The 16019-nt window shown below is 40.4% G+C and overlaps 1 protein-coding gene and 1 long non-coding RNA gene across 13 annotated transcripts in view; one reads left to right on the top strand and one right to left on the bottom strand.

The window, feature by feature from the left end:
• Positions 1–14493, bottom strand: part of TBK1 (TANK binding kinase 1) — a 27414-nt gene extending 12921 nt beyond the window's left edge. Inside the window, exons 1-11 of one of the 12 annotated variants that reach the window (XM_085220425.1) lie at positions 14349–14462; positions 13013–13138; positions 12557–12654; positions 10997–11117; positions 9108–9248; positions 8149–8278; positions 7382–7563; positions 6156–6316; positions 4637–4747; positions 1890–2069; positions 221–417 (exon numbers count right to left, since the gene is read on the bottom strand). In XM_085220425.1, the coding sequence (XP_085076551.1) occupies positions 221–417; positions 1890–2069; positions 4637–4747; positions 6156–6316; positions 7382–7563; positions 8149–8278; positions 9108–9248; positions 10997–11083 (1189 nt within the window). In that variant the 5' untranslated portion in view covers positions 11084–11117; positions 12557–12654; positions 13013–13138; positions 14349–14462. The other 11 variants (XM_085220470.1, XM_085220430.1, XM_085220458.1 and 8 more) reach the window with 11 other exon arrangements.
• LOC146545246 (uncharacterized) overlaps positions 14310–16019 on the top strand; it is a 5843-nt gene continuing 4133 nt past the window's right edge. The window contains exon 1 of the long non-coding RNA XR_014882373.1: positions 14310–15818. This is a non-coding gene — a long non-coding RNA (uncharacterized LOC146545246). The remainder of the gene's footprint in view (positions 15819–16019) is intronic.

The following is a 16019-nucleotide window of genomic DNA, read 5'->3' as shown; positions in this document are numbered from 1 at the left end:
ACTCACACTCAGGTTCACAGCACTAGGTACACTGCAAGCAGCTACTCTTACTGTAAAAACATGCTGGATACTCAGCTTTATTTTTAATTGGACTGCTTAATTAGAAATTCAGTTATTCAAAGATAAATCTCTGAAACTCTTAGCCATACCAGACATAAAATGATAATTAAATGAAACTATTTAAGGTACTTATCAGAAGGAGGAAATAGGCATTTTATACCTTCTTCATAGACTAATCCAACAATGTTCACAGCCTCTCTGCTTACTACAAAGATAGGATTCTCCTCAGTAGTCCTAGGGAAGTGTTGTGCCAGTCTGCCAGGCTCTAGTATCAAACGCCGACCTTCGTATATAAGTTCTTGATTCTGAGATGGTATCTTTGTCTGCTTGTAGACCAACTCATGAAATATAGTAGCTCTACAATACAAGAAATATATACGGTAGTAGTTGGAGTCACTACAATACAACAGTTCAACAACTCCGATTTTGTATTACTTAAGTAAAAAATCCTTTTTACTTCTACTGAATTAAGTACTGGTTTGATACATAAAGCATCTAACCCAGAAAACAAAACAGCAGCACTGCCCAAAACTCCAGCTTGCTTTGTTACAAAAATAGATGCTGTTCCCTACAAAACATCAAACTTCTGCATTTATCTCTGATTTTCCACCACCTTTCGTGAATGCCTGCGTAAACAAAACCTGCTTTGCCCTGAAGTCTGAACATTGGTAAAAGCGGAAAGGAAGGACGAGCACATCAGGCATACTGATTTCTTAAGAATATATGGATAGTCTCTCCAAGAGAAAAATCTAGTAATTTTGTATGTCAAAGAGCATACACCCAAAATTCAGACTTGAAGCTAAGAGACAGACAGATTAACCTCCTGAAACAGCAGAGATTGAAATGACCAAGAATACTCTGGTGTTTTAAATTCAGCAGTCAAAGGATACATTACAAGAATGTACGACTTCAAAAAGCAACAACAAAAAAACACAAAATAGGAAGGACCAGTTTATTCCAGTGCTGCATAGGAGGCAGCGTCACCTCGTAATATTACAGATAGCGTACAAATAATTAGAAAGGTAAATTATGATAAAATAAGTGAAAAAATAAAGTACAAATAGCAATTAGAGCTACAAGGAAGATTTCACTTCAAAAATAGTACTCAGGCAATACAACGTACTGAATAGAAGAATTAGAAAAGGCCAGAAATTTATATACAAATTTGATGAAATAATTGCATCTGTTCTCTTATTAAAGAATAATCCATTCTTCGCATTATCTGTAGTAAGGCAGGGAAAAAGAATTTATTTTTGTATCATTCTATAAGTCAGACTTCGTAGCTTTTAATATCAGCGCTTTATGGTCGTGAAGTGAACTCCATATCACTACTAACTTGCAGCAATACAACTCCAGAAGCCTGTAAGAGTTTTATGTCAGACACAGAGACTATCCACGTTTTGTTTTCTTGATGACAAGATAAGCACAGCGAGAGCTGAACATGTTTTGTGAAAAATTATTTTGTAAATAGGATGTATGGAAAACTTAGCATAGACAAACCTGGGCTGAGTTGGTATCCACTATGAACACAAAATCACTGTAAAAAGTCATAGATTAAGTCTGTGTTATGTCACTGATTAAGCCCAAATCTAAAGTCTGCTGAATTGACCTTCAATCATTTTATTTTTGTTAGAAATATTTTTATGATCAACACATTTCTGTGCACTGTGAATACACACAATAACTACAAGGTCACACTTCTCAGACACGCTGACAAGGAAAGGCTACCATATATGTAACACTGATGCTTTTGGGTCACAGTACAGTTTGCCTGAGTAAGAGCAAAGAAATGAATATAAATGCAAATAAATGAAGTGAATAACACTTACGTATTATAGCTGTGAATATAAACTTTGTGCAAGGTCATCTGCTGGAGCGAAAAGATGTGGATTATGATTCGGTGCAGTATGTCGCTCGTCTCTGCAAAGAACTGATCGAAGCCCCAGCATTTCTCCTGGTCTGCTTCCAGAATATTTGCAAGGACAGGCGTGAGCAGTACTTGTAGACCCCTAGAGGACACCAGGAAGAGATAAAAACAACTTGGATCTTTCCACATTTTACTTGCCTCATGAACATAAGTTGGTCTATAACGCCCTGAAGAATATCCCACTGCTTTTTTTTTTTTTTTTTTTTTAAATTTCCTCTGCTTAAAAACAAAATGTTTAATGAAAATGCCCATTGTTCAATTATAACACACCATTTAAGGCTTGACTATCACATATTTTTCCTTGATATATAACTAATTTCATACACACTGGAAAAAAATATGACAAGCAATTTAAGAAGTCTACATCTTAGAGCTAAGTTAATCTTCTACCACTGCTGGGAATGATCTTTTACTGAGATCTCACCAATACTTAGAGCAGTCTATCACTTAGGAGGAGGTAACTGCCAGTTAAGTTTCCTGATCAAGCTGCTTTGTGCGTTGCTTTCAGTCAGAATCGGCTTGGTTAGCAAAGATTTATTATTTGAATTGTGAATTGCCAGTGCTAACAAAAACACACTTTGACTGAGATGAGGCCAGACAAGCATTTGATACATGCAGCTCACCATCTGCAGAGGAAAGGGGGAAACTATTGCCTTACTGCCTTTACTATTCTATGAAAAGGCAAATTTAAGTTTCTTGCATTTCTACTTTGAAAATCTGACTTGTAAGGAAGATTAGAGATACTACTTCTGTGTTATCATGGACAGCTTCTTCAAAGCTCCATTTCACTGCAGTCTAAACATGCAACGATAAATGCTGTTTAAATGCTACTTGAAAATATTCCTCTAAATAGACATCTAGTGGAAAAAAAAAGGCTTCCTTTATTATTTAAAACATATCAGATTATACTGGAATAAACAGAGAAAACAACTAAGCAATACCATGAATAAAGCATATAAATGGTAAGTTTTGTATGCTGTAAATTAATAAATTTATCTTTACGAACTAATGAATTAATGTCATGGTTTTGTGATTTTTAGTTTTTGAGATTCCACATCATAACATCACGTGGGGTACTGGGAGTTTAACTGTTAACTGTTAATGCTCAAGTTCTGGGTACCTGCCCGGAAGAGAAGAAGAACTACATTCCCCAGGGGACTCTGCAGTCACAGAGAGGAGATACAACTCCTGGCAAGGTCACCTGATGGGCTCTTTCTCTTCCGCTCTTCTTTGTCGGCTCTCCTCCCGTCTCCCTGCTGCTCAGCCGGACTGCGCATCTCACCTCAGCATTATGGTGAGGCCTATCCGCCTTTCAGACATTCCCTCTCTCATTATATTTGATTTATTAGCTTCAATTCTGAGTATAGTTGTATTATGGTGTGTTATCTTGCGTTCCGATACTATATTTAGTAAATTAGTTTGTTTCTCCTCAGATGGTTGCCACTGTTTTTCATCATTTTGGGGTCCCCCGTTCCCTTTTTCCGGAGGCACGGATTTTGCGAAGTCCCTCCGCCCCGCCAGTCATGGAACTGGGCCGAACCAGCCCGTAAACCATTGACAATTAATAAAAAACAGATTTCCACACTACATTCTTTGTGGATCAACATATTTGGCTTTCAGAAAGTTTGTTTCTATAATCTCTTCACAGAATAATTTCGTTTGCCCTTCACCATGAAAAACAGCTTTGAAGAAGTGTTCAGCAAGGTACTTAAAAACACCCACAGTTTTACACTGCTGAAGACTCAGAAGAGTTCAGAACAGATATTAGGAAAAGGCTCTTTATCAGAGAGTGGGTGGGCAATGAAAGAGGCTCCCCAGAGCAGCAGTCACAACCCCAAGCTGCCAGAGTTCGAGGAGAATTTGGACAACACTCAAACGTAGGTTTTTATTTTTGGGTAGTTTTATGTAGAGCTGGGAGTTGGACTCAACGATCCGTGTGGATCAGGGTTCTTGTGAAACCCAGGATATTCTAAGACTGTATGATTCTATAAGAAATATGGGTAAACGAGCTATGGAGATGTGAAAATCTGACCTCAACGTGATCTTAAAACATTATGTTTGCTGAAGAAATTTGTTAATCACCTATAAAACACTGAGGCATGGTTATATTGCAATGAACATGTGTCTATGTATATTGGTATCAGTAAAAATTATTCTTTGTCTAAATCAGTCTTGCATTGCTCCTTCTATGGAGTATTTTGAAATAAGAAACAAAAATATCAATAAATGATAAAAAATAGAAAATGTAAAAAATGTACATTTTGGAAGTGTTTTTCTGTATCATTTTCTGCTGTCTAACCTTTGGGATTTGTTACATCACATTCTTTCAGAAAGGGAGAACAGAGAACATCAATTCAAGGTTTATTAAATCTTCACACTCCTTTCTGAGGGAGGATAAGAATAGTAATAATCTTTATTCTACTCATAAAATTTCAGATTCTCAGGTGCTCATTAGCAATAGCATAATAGCATGGAAAGACAGAAAGAAAAAACACTTGATGACCCAATCAGTACACTATGTAGAATTATAGAAGAGTTCAGAGAAAACAACTGCAACAGTCAGACCTCTGTTCTAAAGGACCAATACTGAGAAATAACTGCAAAAGCACAATTAAGTAGCCCTGAAACACTCTGTGAGTTCAAACTTACTTTGAAAGACTGCAAGAAATAGGCATCTCCCAGCTCCATTCAATTGGTCCATTTGCTGCTTTCTGTATTCCAGAAACAGCACCAGAAGGCTTCCCAGTGATTATTTTATACCTGCAACACATTATAAATGCAACATAAACAAATTGTTACCTCTTATACACAAGTCTAGCAAACTGACCCTCCTAACAGAGTCAATAACAAATTCTGAAGAAGCAAGAGAAAATGTTAGGCCAGCTTGTTGTTTTGAGGTGGTGCAATGATCAGGGAGCTTCACTTACAGGCTGACACCAAGTAGTGTTAAAATAGCAAACAGTGAAAAGGAAACGCTTTGAACTATGTTGGAAAAGCAGTTTTTTTCTACCTTGGATTTGAGAAAAAAATAGAAGAAATCTCAGGTACTACTGTAAGAAACCGTAGTTTGTTCACAAGTAGTAATTAATCAAAATCAAATTGCCAAGTCTCTAATGTTGGAATTCACTTGACTAACTTGTAGCATGTTTCATGGCAAGGGATGACATTTAACTACTAAAAAGTCACCTGAGGATCAAAAAGGAACAGGAGGTGGGCTTTGAGAAATTACTGGAACATGGAAATATTCAGCAATTTGGATGCAATTCAGCACGGTCTAACTTTGTACCTAGCAGGCTGGTATTTCTCAAACTTCTCATGAAATAAATCAGGAGCAATAGGCTTTTTGCAAAACAAAATTTCAGCTCTGCTCTTTTCTCAGAGGATGAACTACACACAAAACATACTCCTGCCTGCTTGAAAGAGAAGCAAGAAATGAGCATGAAACAGATGAGAATGCCTGTGGGAGAACCAAAGCATGGGTAGTTCCTTAAACTAAGAAAACGAAATCAGCCTCAACAAGCATTACCAGTACAGAGGAGCTTTACAAGTATCAGAGTCTCCAGCTACCACCTTGATTTGTTTTTTAAATGTAACATACAGAAGAACACTAGAATAAAACGAAAAACGAATCCACTCCAACCAGCATGTCGCTGTCACAAGTTCTGTTTTGCATTTGGGAGCTACCTGCTATCTTTAGCTATAGTACCTGGTTCCATGAAATAAGCAAAACAGTCTGCTAAAAAAAAACCATTAACCTGATGCGTAGCGTATGCATTCCAAGACATTCTGGAGAGACAATCATATAAAAAGACAACAAACATTTGCAGCACTGAAAAAAATGAAAAAAAAAATTCAGAGTACTGCAACTTCATTTGAATATTCAAGTTACACACACCACACTGCAACAGACCAACCTACTGTAATGGTGAAGGAGACGTGTCAAAAAAACACCGGTATTCTGGAGGAGCTCTGATGCTTAATTCAAGTTTGAAGGCCCCACACATTAAAATCCTTGTTGAAGGAGAATTTTGAAGAACATTATGCCTTAAATATTTTCACCGTTTTACTGTTTACAATAAATATATAGGGTTTCTTAAAAAAAAAAATAAAGCATTTAATGTACATATTTTTTATTTATGAACAGATAAAATTAACCTAAATTACCTACATCACTTCCTTGTTTCTACGAGGTCCTTCAAAGGGTCGGAAAGGCAAGCTTCCCGTTGCAGCATGGTAAAAAGTCACTCCTATACTCCACAGATCAACTGTGGCTCCATACTTTTTCTGATGCTCTTTCCTCAAAACTGCTCGCTCATACATATCAGGATGCTGGAAGGAAAAAAAAGTAGATAAAAAGAATGTTGAGTTCACGTTATGAATAACGTCAAAAACAAAACCACAATAATTTCACAGCAAATTCTTTAATCAAAAAACAAAGTTAGCTGGCATCACAGAATTTGCTTAAGTTATTCAACAGATTATCACGAAGTACTCTTAGGCACTTCTAGTTTTGACAACAGTATGTTAAAATTCAGTCAAAACTATACATACATATATACATAGAATATAACAGCAACAAAGAAGAGAATTACAGAATCATAGAATGGCCTTGGTTGAAAAGGACCACAATGATCATCTAGTTTCAACCCCTGTGCTATACGCAGGGTCACCAACCACCAAACCAGGCTGCCCAGGAAAGAGACCTCTGTAGATCACCCAGTGCAGCCCCCTGCTAAAGCAGGTTCTGTACAGTAGGTTGCGAAGGAAAGCACTGAGCTGAGTTTTGCACATCTCCAGAAGAGTCTCCACAATATCTCATAGCAATTTGCTCCAGTGCTCTGTCACCCTCAAAGTAAAGCAGAAAGCCACTACTCATCCAGATGATACCGAAGCAAGAAAAGCTAAATTGGAAGAAGTCCATAGCAAAGGAGTGTATCAGTTACAATGCTACAGATGGGAGAAAACTTTCAGGCAACAGGAAGACAACTGCATCTAAGATGCTTGTACTGATGCTTCTCTGCTCGTCTCTCTCTCTCTTCAACCACGGTGTCAAGTAATAAATTTTAACTACACTTACCATCATCCACTTAGCTCAAATACAAACTGAAAAAATATCTACAGGAATAAAGACAAAGATATTCATAACTAAAATACTGTTACTCCTTACACCTATGGAAACCAAAGAAATTTGACCTGGAAATTCCTTAAAATTCTGCTGCCACGTCAGAACTGGTGTGACTCAGTAAAGAAGGTGGAAAGTTCTAAACACGAGTATAATACAAGGGTTTCGTTATTAATTTCCAACAGCCTGAACTATACCTACACAACTATTGTCACAAAGGGTCCCAAGCTTTAAACAGTTTTTCAGCAGAAAGTAAAATCACACAGGCTTACTAAATATTCCTCTGTGCCATAGAGAGAAACAAACTGTTCATCATCTTCAAGTTCCCTTGCAGCTCCGAAGTCTGTCAGTTTGTAGACAGACTGACCATCTTCGCCTATAACACGCATGATGTTGCCTGGTTTGATGTCACGGTGCACTATTCCGTTTTCCCGGAGATGATTCATCCCAGCCACTTTCATTAAAAAAAGAAAAGAAAAGCAGAATTTGATGTGCATCTTGGCACTTATTGCATAAATGCTGACGTGTAACTGAAGCTAAGAATACACGCATGTTCATTTCCTCATTGGGAAGTGAGAACAAGAAGAGAAATGACAAAAAGACCAGAAAATTTTCTAAGCATTTTTCCTTTTTTCTTTAATCAGAAAACTTACATTATTTCTTGCCCTCAATAGCATCCTTTCCATTAAGTACTGGCAGATGTTTTACTAACGACAGGCCGACACAGGTAAAACTCATTTTATTCCTAATTTCCTCTTCTGAGATTAATGATCACTAGAAATCAGTCAAATACAAAGGGACAAATAATCTTGAAACTGGCAAACAGAATGGCAGTTATCTAAATAAAAATGTTTAAAGCTTTGCTTCTTAATTCAGCTATCTACACCAACATGACATGCACTCCAGGACTCCACATGGCCAACTTAATTTGCTGAAATACTTCATTAATTCAAACTTCTCATCTCTTGCTATTTGAAGATAAACTAAACAAGTACAAGTTTGTTTAATTCAATAAGGCTGAAGAGCAAAGGTTACGTACCTACATCTCTCAACACAATTAAGAACTCTGATTCTGGCAAACCAAAGGCATTGGATGGTTCCTCTAGAACTGTATATAAACTTCCACATGGACAAAATTCCATAACTAGCACTTTGTGTCTAGTTGTTGTCTGGAAAACAATTACAAAGGACAAGTTCGTGAATACTATGAAAACACTGTCAGAAAACACATGCAGAACAGGAACTTACTTCCAAAAATGAAGCAAATCAGTAGCAAAATCACAAATATCATTCTAGAAATGCAGATGAAATGCAAATGAAAAGAAATGCAGATCATTTTTAATATTATTTCACATATTCTAACACAGAGATGAAGAAAGCCTTGAGTTCTAGGTCCTTACAAGGTAGACAGCAGTATTAACAGGTGGGCAAACAAAAAACTGAAGAACAGAAGAGTAGACAGCAGCAATTCTCCTCCTTTCTTATTTAGCAGTCTCAGTATCTGGGTCATTTCAGTCAATCGGTCTCAAGTTTTAGCACTGTAATTCATACTCATAGAAGTACTACATGTCATTATTTCAGTTGGTTACAAAACAAAATCATAAACCTGCCAGCATTACTGAAACATCTCCAATTTTTGAATGTTTACTGTATTTTATCTATATTCTCCTTGCTTAATGCTTCTACATCTTATCAGTACGTATTACATATTACACTGATAACTTAAAAATGCCATTTCACAGTAAGCCTTATGACAGCATCTTCTTGATATGGCTTTGAAGAAACAAAACGTATCTAAACACTGAAACAAAGCGTACTGCTTTAACAGTAACAAAAAGAAAAAAAGAAAAGGGTAGTCAGACCTGAGTATTATATTATCACATAAATTACTGTTCTTAAAAATATAACTGTTTTGTATCTAAGTGAAGATAAAGCAACAAGACAAGGTACTGTGCTTATTACCCAGTACCTTGGTTCCCAACTACAACAGTTCATTACCTCTTCCTCAATAGCAAACAACTTGACAATGTTTTTATGGTTCAGTTTCTTCAATACTTCAAACTCTCGCATCTGAACATCCACAGGACGAAGGAAACTTATACTGTTAAATACTTTGACAGCATATAAATCCCCAGTTTTCTGTTAAAAACAAAGCAAACAACCAATGATTAATCAACCAGAAGCCTAAGACTGTAAACATGCACATATCCATTATCCAAGCATTCTGAGATCTTCTGTTGTTTGAGCTAAACCAGATTAGAAATACCTCAAAATCGTATTTTGCTTTAAATGAACGTTAAGATTCTCCTAAAAAAAATTATGTATTGATTTAGTTTAACGTAGGCTAGAAGTAAACAGACTGGAAAAATGGAAACCAGGATTTAACCCCACAAATCTAAGTGCTTTTAAAAAAAGAATAGTTAGCATAAGAAAGGCTACACATTGAAGAATGAACAACAAACTCCAATGAAAAATAATCTGTCAGCAAGAGGTCAACCATTTGCACATCCTACAGTTAAGAGTCTTCACTTTCTACAGTTAGAAGACAACTTTTTCTTTAGTGCTTTGCTTATATTGACCCAGTAATATCGTCTTTTACCACAGAAGGCAGCATCAAGCACTACATACCACTCATGCAAAACCCAGAAGAGATTCAAACCCACCCAGCAAATCTTGGGCACAGTCAGGGCCACAGCAACAGACTGCAGCTGTCAGGTGGAATTAAGCCCTAGCAGGCTCACGCACCCACAGCACCAGCTTACTGCATAACTCTTGGGGCAAAGCAGCTCCCTGCACACACTCTAAGAGCAACCTTACACTGACAAACGTCGTGTGCGACAGATTCAAGTCTGAAGCCCTCCTGTGCTTAACCTAGGGAAGTTGTACAGCACATTTATATGCGCTGCTGCTGTCTCAGTAAAGGTTTTCTGCCATTGACACAAAGCTGCAAGTTGTGTTCTCAGAACAGTGAGAGTGATGAAAGATGCAACCATAAATCCATAAGCTTTACAGAGGAACCGCTGTGCTGAAATTCACTCACCCAAAAAACTATGTAAACTGCTAAAATATTGCTCAGTGTTGCTTCCCATAGACTGGGGACTGTAGCAAACTCTGTAGCTTGTATATAATTTTACAGTTATTTGACAGCGTTATTACTGTGTAAGCGAATGTCACTTTCACAACTAGGCTTTTCTTCATTTGGGGAGACATAGCACAGAATTCACTGGAATGGAATGACCTACAGAAAGAAGGTCATTTTAGCTCCTTGGGTTACAACACAATAACCCAGCAGTACATCGTTTATATGGCAAAACTGCTCAAAGATGCAGTGTTTTGTACTGATTACTCAAGGCACATCACCCCAAAAGACAGTGCCCAACATATGTTGGAAGCACTGATGTAAGGATGAATATTTCAGCAACTTAATCAGATGAGAACACATTACAAATATTGTACTGACGGTATGAGATCAGAGAAAAAAATATGAAAAGAGAATTTAAAAAAGACAAAGGTAAACTCAAGTAGTAGAAACCGACAAGACTTTTATTCCTATTTAAATTCTTAAGCAAGGTGTGTTTCATTCATAAAATTGAAGAGTGGAAGGATTAATTTTAACCATTAGTATTTTACAAAGATATATGAATGCAAATATATAATACAAAGATATATATAATATCACAAACAAATCCTCAGAAGTAACTGAATAGAACTCAAATTCAGTGGAGAAACAGACAAAAAATATTAAGAACTACGTGCAAAGAAGTTAGAAAAATGCATTTGCTCTAGGCCTAAATGTTTAACAGCTTTTTATCAGTTCCATAACACTACCCAGATAGGATAAAAACTTCAGTTTTATGTTTCATTTCTGTTGGTAACTCTTCACAAACCTTATGTCGTCCCCGGAAAACATTTGCAGTAGCTCCTTGTCCTAGAATGTCAGACAACAGCCAGAGATAATTGGAGGTGCTCTGCATCTTTGCTTTCCTATTAGACAGCTTTGGCTTTGACCTTAAAAACAAGAAGGTTAAATATACCAAAATATATTTTAGGAAAAGGCACAATGGGGACTTCATAATTAAAAGAAAAACAAAACAAAATCTCCATAACAAAAGCCAGAAACCCACGCACAAATCCAAAAACATACAAAGATAATTTCAAAGAAGCAGGCAGAAAATTAAAGAGGTAAAACACAGAATCAAAACCAAGCTCAACACTATCACAAATCAAAACGAATGCTTATGACACAACGCTTCTATGCATTTGAGATCCTTCCTACTCAAATACTGTTTGAAAGATCAGCTGCAAAAGCAAAAACCATGCAATATGTACATATGTTTTTAAATGACCCAGTAATGGAAATTAGAAGAAAGAGTCAAAATGACACGCCAAGATCAGCAGCACAACCCATTATTCAGTATGTAACACCAAAGGACACACAAGACAAGAAGGGAAAGCAGATAAAGGCGTTTTAGATCAACTTGGTCCTAGGAACAACTCAATAATGGACGATGGGGCCTTGTACTTGAGTATAGCTATAGAGAAACTGCACTAACTACTTACAATGAGCTCCTATGAGATGAGCTAGGTAAGAGTCACAATTAACACAAATATTTTCAGCTCTTTGCTGAACCATCGGTTACCACTGGAAGAAATCAGAGGACACTTCTCTCATTTCTGGAATTCCACATGTGGTACGCCATGTCATTTTTTAATACCACTGGGCTTCCCCACCCTCCATCGACTACAAGGCGTCAAACACATCAGTTTTCACAGATTCAAAAGAAAGAAAAAAATTGTGATTAAATAAAATGATTGATAAAACAGAAGCACAAGCCTTTTCCCCTTGCCAAACCAGCAGGAGCTGCAGTTGAACACCTTTACCTTTCTGGTTTAATCAAAGCACTAACTTTGCCATTAAATTGAGCAAAAAGATGGAAGATTAAAGAGGCAGCTTCCCAGACCTAAAGAATCCCAGCAGCAGGACACAGACCAGCGCAGGGGCAGGTCCATCAGCAGCAGCCTCTCTGCACTGCCTGCATCAGAGCATCCCAATGGCAATGACTGAAGCCAGTCAGCAAGCAGCAGCGTGCTGAGGTGCCCACTTTGTCCCTGCTTCGGGCCACGCAACTGCTGCGTAAAGAGACAGAAGCCTTCTCTGGCTTTGGACACATCTCTCCATGCACAACTACTGATTTTATGGTTTTATTTAGCTATTGGCTCATATAAGGTGTGGAGCTTCAGGTAAAGCTGTCCCAAAACATCAAAGTAATGTCATGGAGTGCACAGAATGCAATCATACAACACAAAGACATGCCATTACTCCACACTAAGCCCAGAATCATTCAGCGATAGCATTTCTAAACCTAGTTCTTTATGCACAGAGAAGTAAAGAAAGGTTCTCTCTCAAATCTTAACAAGAAAATCCTGAATTTGAACAAAAAACCCACCTCTATACACACACCAGTCCTTAAAATTCTGTTAATTCTAAGACAATCTCCAGTTCTGAGTACCAACTTCTTCCAGAGGCAACTCCTGTAGATGAATCCTATTTAAGCAGATAGTACGTAGATGAATCAAATCAACAGTGAGTTTCTTCACTGATATCCACTCCAGTACTAGAAATGTTAGTGGCCTAATAGAGTCATCACACTGCCCAAATTGAGAGATGAAGCAGCTTACTTACAGGCTGGCCCTCTCCCTTTACCCTCTTACTTTCTAAATAAATTTGTTTTGAGGTCACTGAGTGAAAACACAACAAAAGAACAAGTCCATGACAGGTGAGCTTGAATATAATTCAGTGGATTTAGGGAAAAAAACATAAGTCTAACAGGTTCTCGATGTCTGTCTTTTTAACTTATGGAACTAAAGATATAATTACACCAGTGTTAGCCCCAGGTACCTACCAGTATCAGTGCTGCACTACTATACTTCTTGTCAAAACAGCATGTTTATAAATAAGAACAAAGTCCTTGCTCTCTTAGCACAGTCTTCTCTTTAAGGGCGTAGAGCTTCACGCAGTTTTGATCAGTCTTCAAATTATAAGAAAACAGACTTAAAAACTTATACAATATGCTAGATCTCCACTGATCTGATGCTTTTCATTTCTCAGACTGACTCAGCACAGATCTTCTCTAAAGACACGGTATTAAGTTTCCTTTTCACATCTTCCATTATCTTCCCAGGTCACTGAGCTTCACGTTCACAAAAACGCGTGCACATCTATCCGTAGGACTAGCCTGTTACTAGATTCAACACCAAATGTCCTATTTCTTCAAATCTCATGGTCACTTTGACTAAACTTCACACAAGATGAGTCAGAAGTTCCTCACACGGGCCTTAAAGTCTCCTACTATGTGCTGATTTATTCTCCCCACTTGTTAGGAGGCTTGTTAGAAGGCTGCTGGGTCGGGAGCTGCTTTTTGGTGCCTTGAATACTCCTCAGTGTCCGGCTACTGCCACTTTACTTGTCAGCAGCGGGGCAGTAGCAGAAAAAGCTGCACTGGTGATATGGAGGAGGAGCACGGCTGCTGTGATCTAACGTAGAGTTACGGGACGGCTGAGCGAGCAGCAGCTCCGCCAGCAGCCGGGCACGGAGCTGAGCGGGCCGGGAAGGGCAGGCGGCGGGGCTATCGCAGCCCGCATGCAAGGTCCCACGCGCCAACAAGGCTGCCAGGCAAGGCGCCGAGACTCCTCACAGCCTGTAAACACGTCAGCGTTCTGCCTAGTACCCCTCCTGTTATCTCTTAGGAAGGAAGTTTCCTCCCCTCAAGTTCCCGCTTCCCCTCGCCGCCTCCCGCCCCTCCGCTCGGGGCTCCCCAGCCGCGCAGCCTGCAGCGGCCCGGCGCTCAGCGCACAGGGCTGGAGGCGCGGCGGCCCCACCCGCAGCTAGAGCCTCCGCAGCGGGGCAGCCCTCCCGTGCCGACGGCCGACGAGTGCCGGAGCGGCCGCCCGGCGCACGCCGTTCGTTCCGGGGCCGCGGCCGCCCAGGCCGCAGGCCGCGCCCCAGACAGTGCCGCTCCGCGGGTGCCCCGCTCCGCCGTGCCCGCCGCGCTCCTCGAAGCTCTCGCAGCTCCCGGGAAGGCCCCGCCGCCGCCAGCGAGCGAACCGGAGCCTCTCCCCCCGACCGGCGGCGGCCCGGGATAGCTGCTCCCTCCGGGCCGCGGCCGCCCACCGGCGCGGCCTGATCTCTACCTCTCCCCGCCCCGTCCCGCCCTGCCCACCGGCCCCGGCCCCACGCACCCAGCGCCGTTCGCCAGCCTGCCCACCGGCTGCTTCCGGCTTCCTGGAGCCGCGCTGGGGAGGCGGGGCGGGCCGCGCCGCTGCGTGACTGACGGAGACGGCGGTTCGGCCCTCGCCGCCGGACGGCCTGAGGAGGAGGGCCGCGGGAACGCGTCGGCGGGATAGAACGTGTCCGCGCCTCGTGTGGTGTTCAGCCTCGCGCTTCAGGAGCGTCACAGGTCTTCATGTTTTTCACAGATTCATTGCCGCCCTTATTTTCTTGAACAACTGGCTCAAAGGAGATAGTCACCTTCTGCTTACAGGCTATGTTTCCTGTTATTATCTTAACTTGGGCGTCATGATTCTGACATTCCGCTAGTTGTGTTGTTACAGGCAATAAGCACGTTCCAAAATACAGCTTAGTGAAACTGATAAATCAAGTCGGTGAGAACTGAGAGCAATAAAATCTCCTCAGCATCTCCTCAGCTCGTTGAGATCCTCTGGACAACCCAGAAATGAGAGAATAACAGGAGAGTGGAAACCAACTGCTGTACATGCGTGCCAGGAAAACAACAACAAAGATTGGATTGTTTGACTTTTAAGAGTTCAGGTGGAGAATTGCAGATTACCTCAGAGAAATCTTACAAAAAGCAAATCTGCTAACTTTACCAGTGCATCATCTGAGAACAGCAATGCTGGAAATTTCTAAGAAAGTTAAATACTGTTTTTCTTGTATCATTAAAGAATTAGAGTCTGGCAGCCCTCGTTTTCCTCTCAGTGTTCTCTCAGCCAAACAAGAGGAGAACTGATGGCCCTTCTGACTCAGCCATGCCTGCCCATCCATTCTTGAGAAAAGAAGGAAGGACTGCCTCTTGGAAACTGGCCGCTGCTTTTTGTTTCTCATGCGCTGGTTCAGTAGGCCAGGTGTTCTTCAGTAGATTGTTCTGCAAGGCCTGTCACCTTCTATGACCCTGAAAATGACATGAGACAGCTCCTGCATAAGTTGCCCCAGACACATGAAGCATTTCATCCCCAAAACCAAAGACCTAGAAGAGGACCAGAAGGGCTACAAGGAAGGAACTGAGGAAGTGCAGCCCTCTTGCATGGGCTGGACTGGTAGCAGACCACACTGGGGATTCTTCTTGACAGAACCACACCAGAATTCATGCAAAAACACCTATGCTGCTTTTATTTGATTCCCACATGACTCCCAGCTCACCAGTTACACGGAGTCCAAAGGGCAGATAGACTATCAAGCACAGCTCAGGAAATGAAACCTGAAACATCTCTGGGAGCTACTGGAAAGAGTAAACAACTGTGATGATTTCATACTTATGGCTCAGTAAGCTCCATTACACTTCTCTCTCCATTCCCCTCCTGAAAAGGAGGAGAAAATGTGATGCAAAAAAGTTCCTGAGTTAAGACAAGGATAGGGAAATCACAGTTACTCACACACTACCTTCTGCCTCAGCCACGAGATGGATCCAAAAGGTAGGAAATCTAGTAAACACGCACAATGCCCCAGCAGTAGTCCCTGATCTGAATTTAAACTAAGAGGTTTTAGGTTAGATATTAGGAGGAAGTTTTTCACTCAGAAGGTGGTGATGCACTGGAACAGGTTGCCCAAGGAGGTTGTGGATGCCCCATTTCTGGAGGCATTCAAGGCCAGGCTGGATGTGGCTCTGGGCAGCC

The sequence above is a fragment of the Meleagris gallopavo genome, chromosome 1, assembly GCF_905368555.1.
Source record: "Meleagris gallopavo chromosome 1, MGAL_WU_HG_1.1, whole genome shotgun sequence".
Classification (NCBI taxonomy): Eukaryota; Metazoa; Chordata; class Aves; order Galliformes; family Phasianidae; genus Meleagris; species Meleagris gallopavo.
Note: the sequence above shows the minus strand (reverse complement) of the source record. Positions and strands in the feature narration are given on the sequence as shown.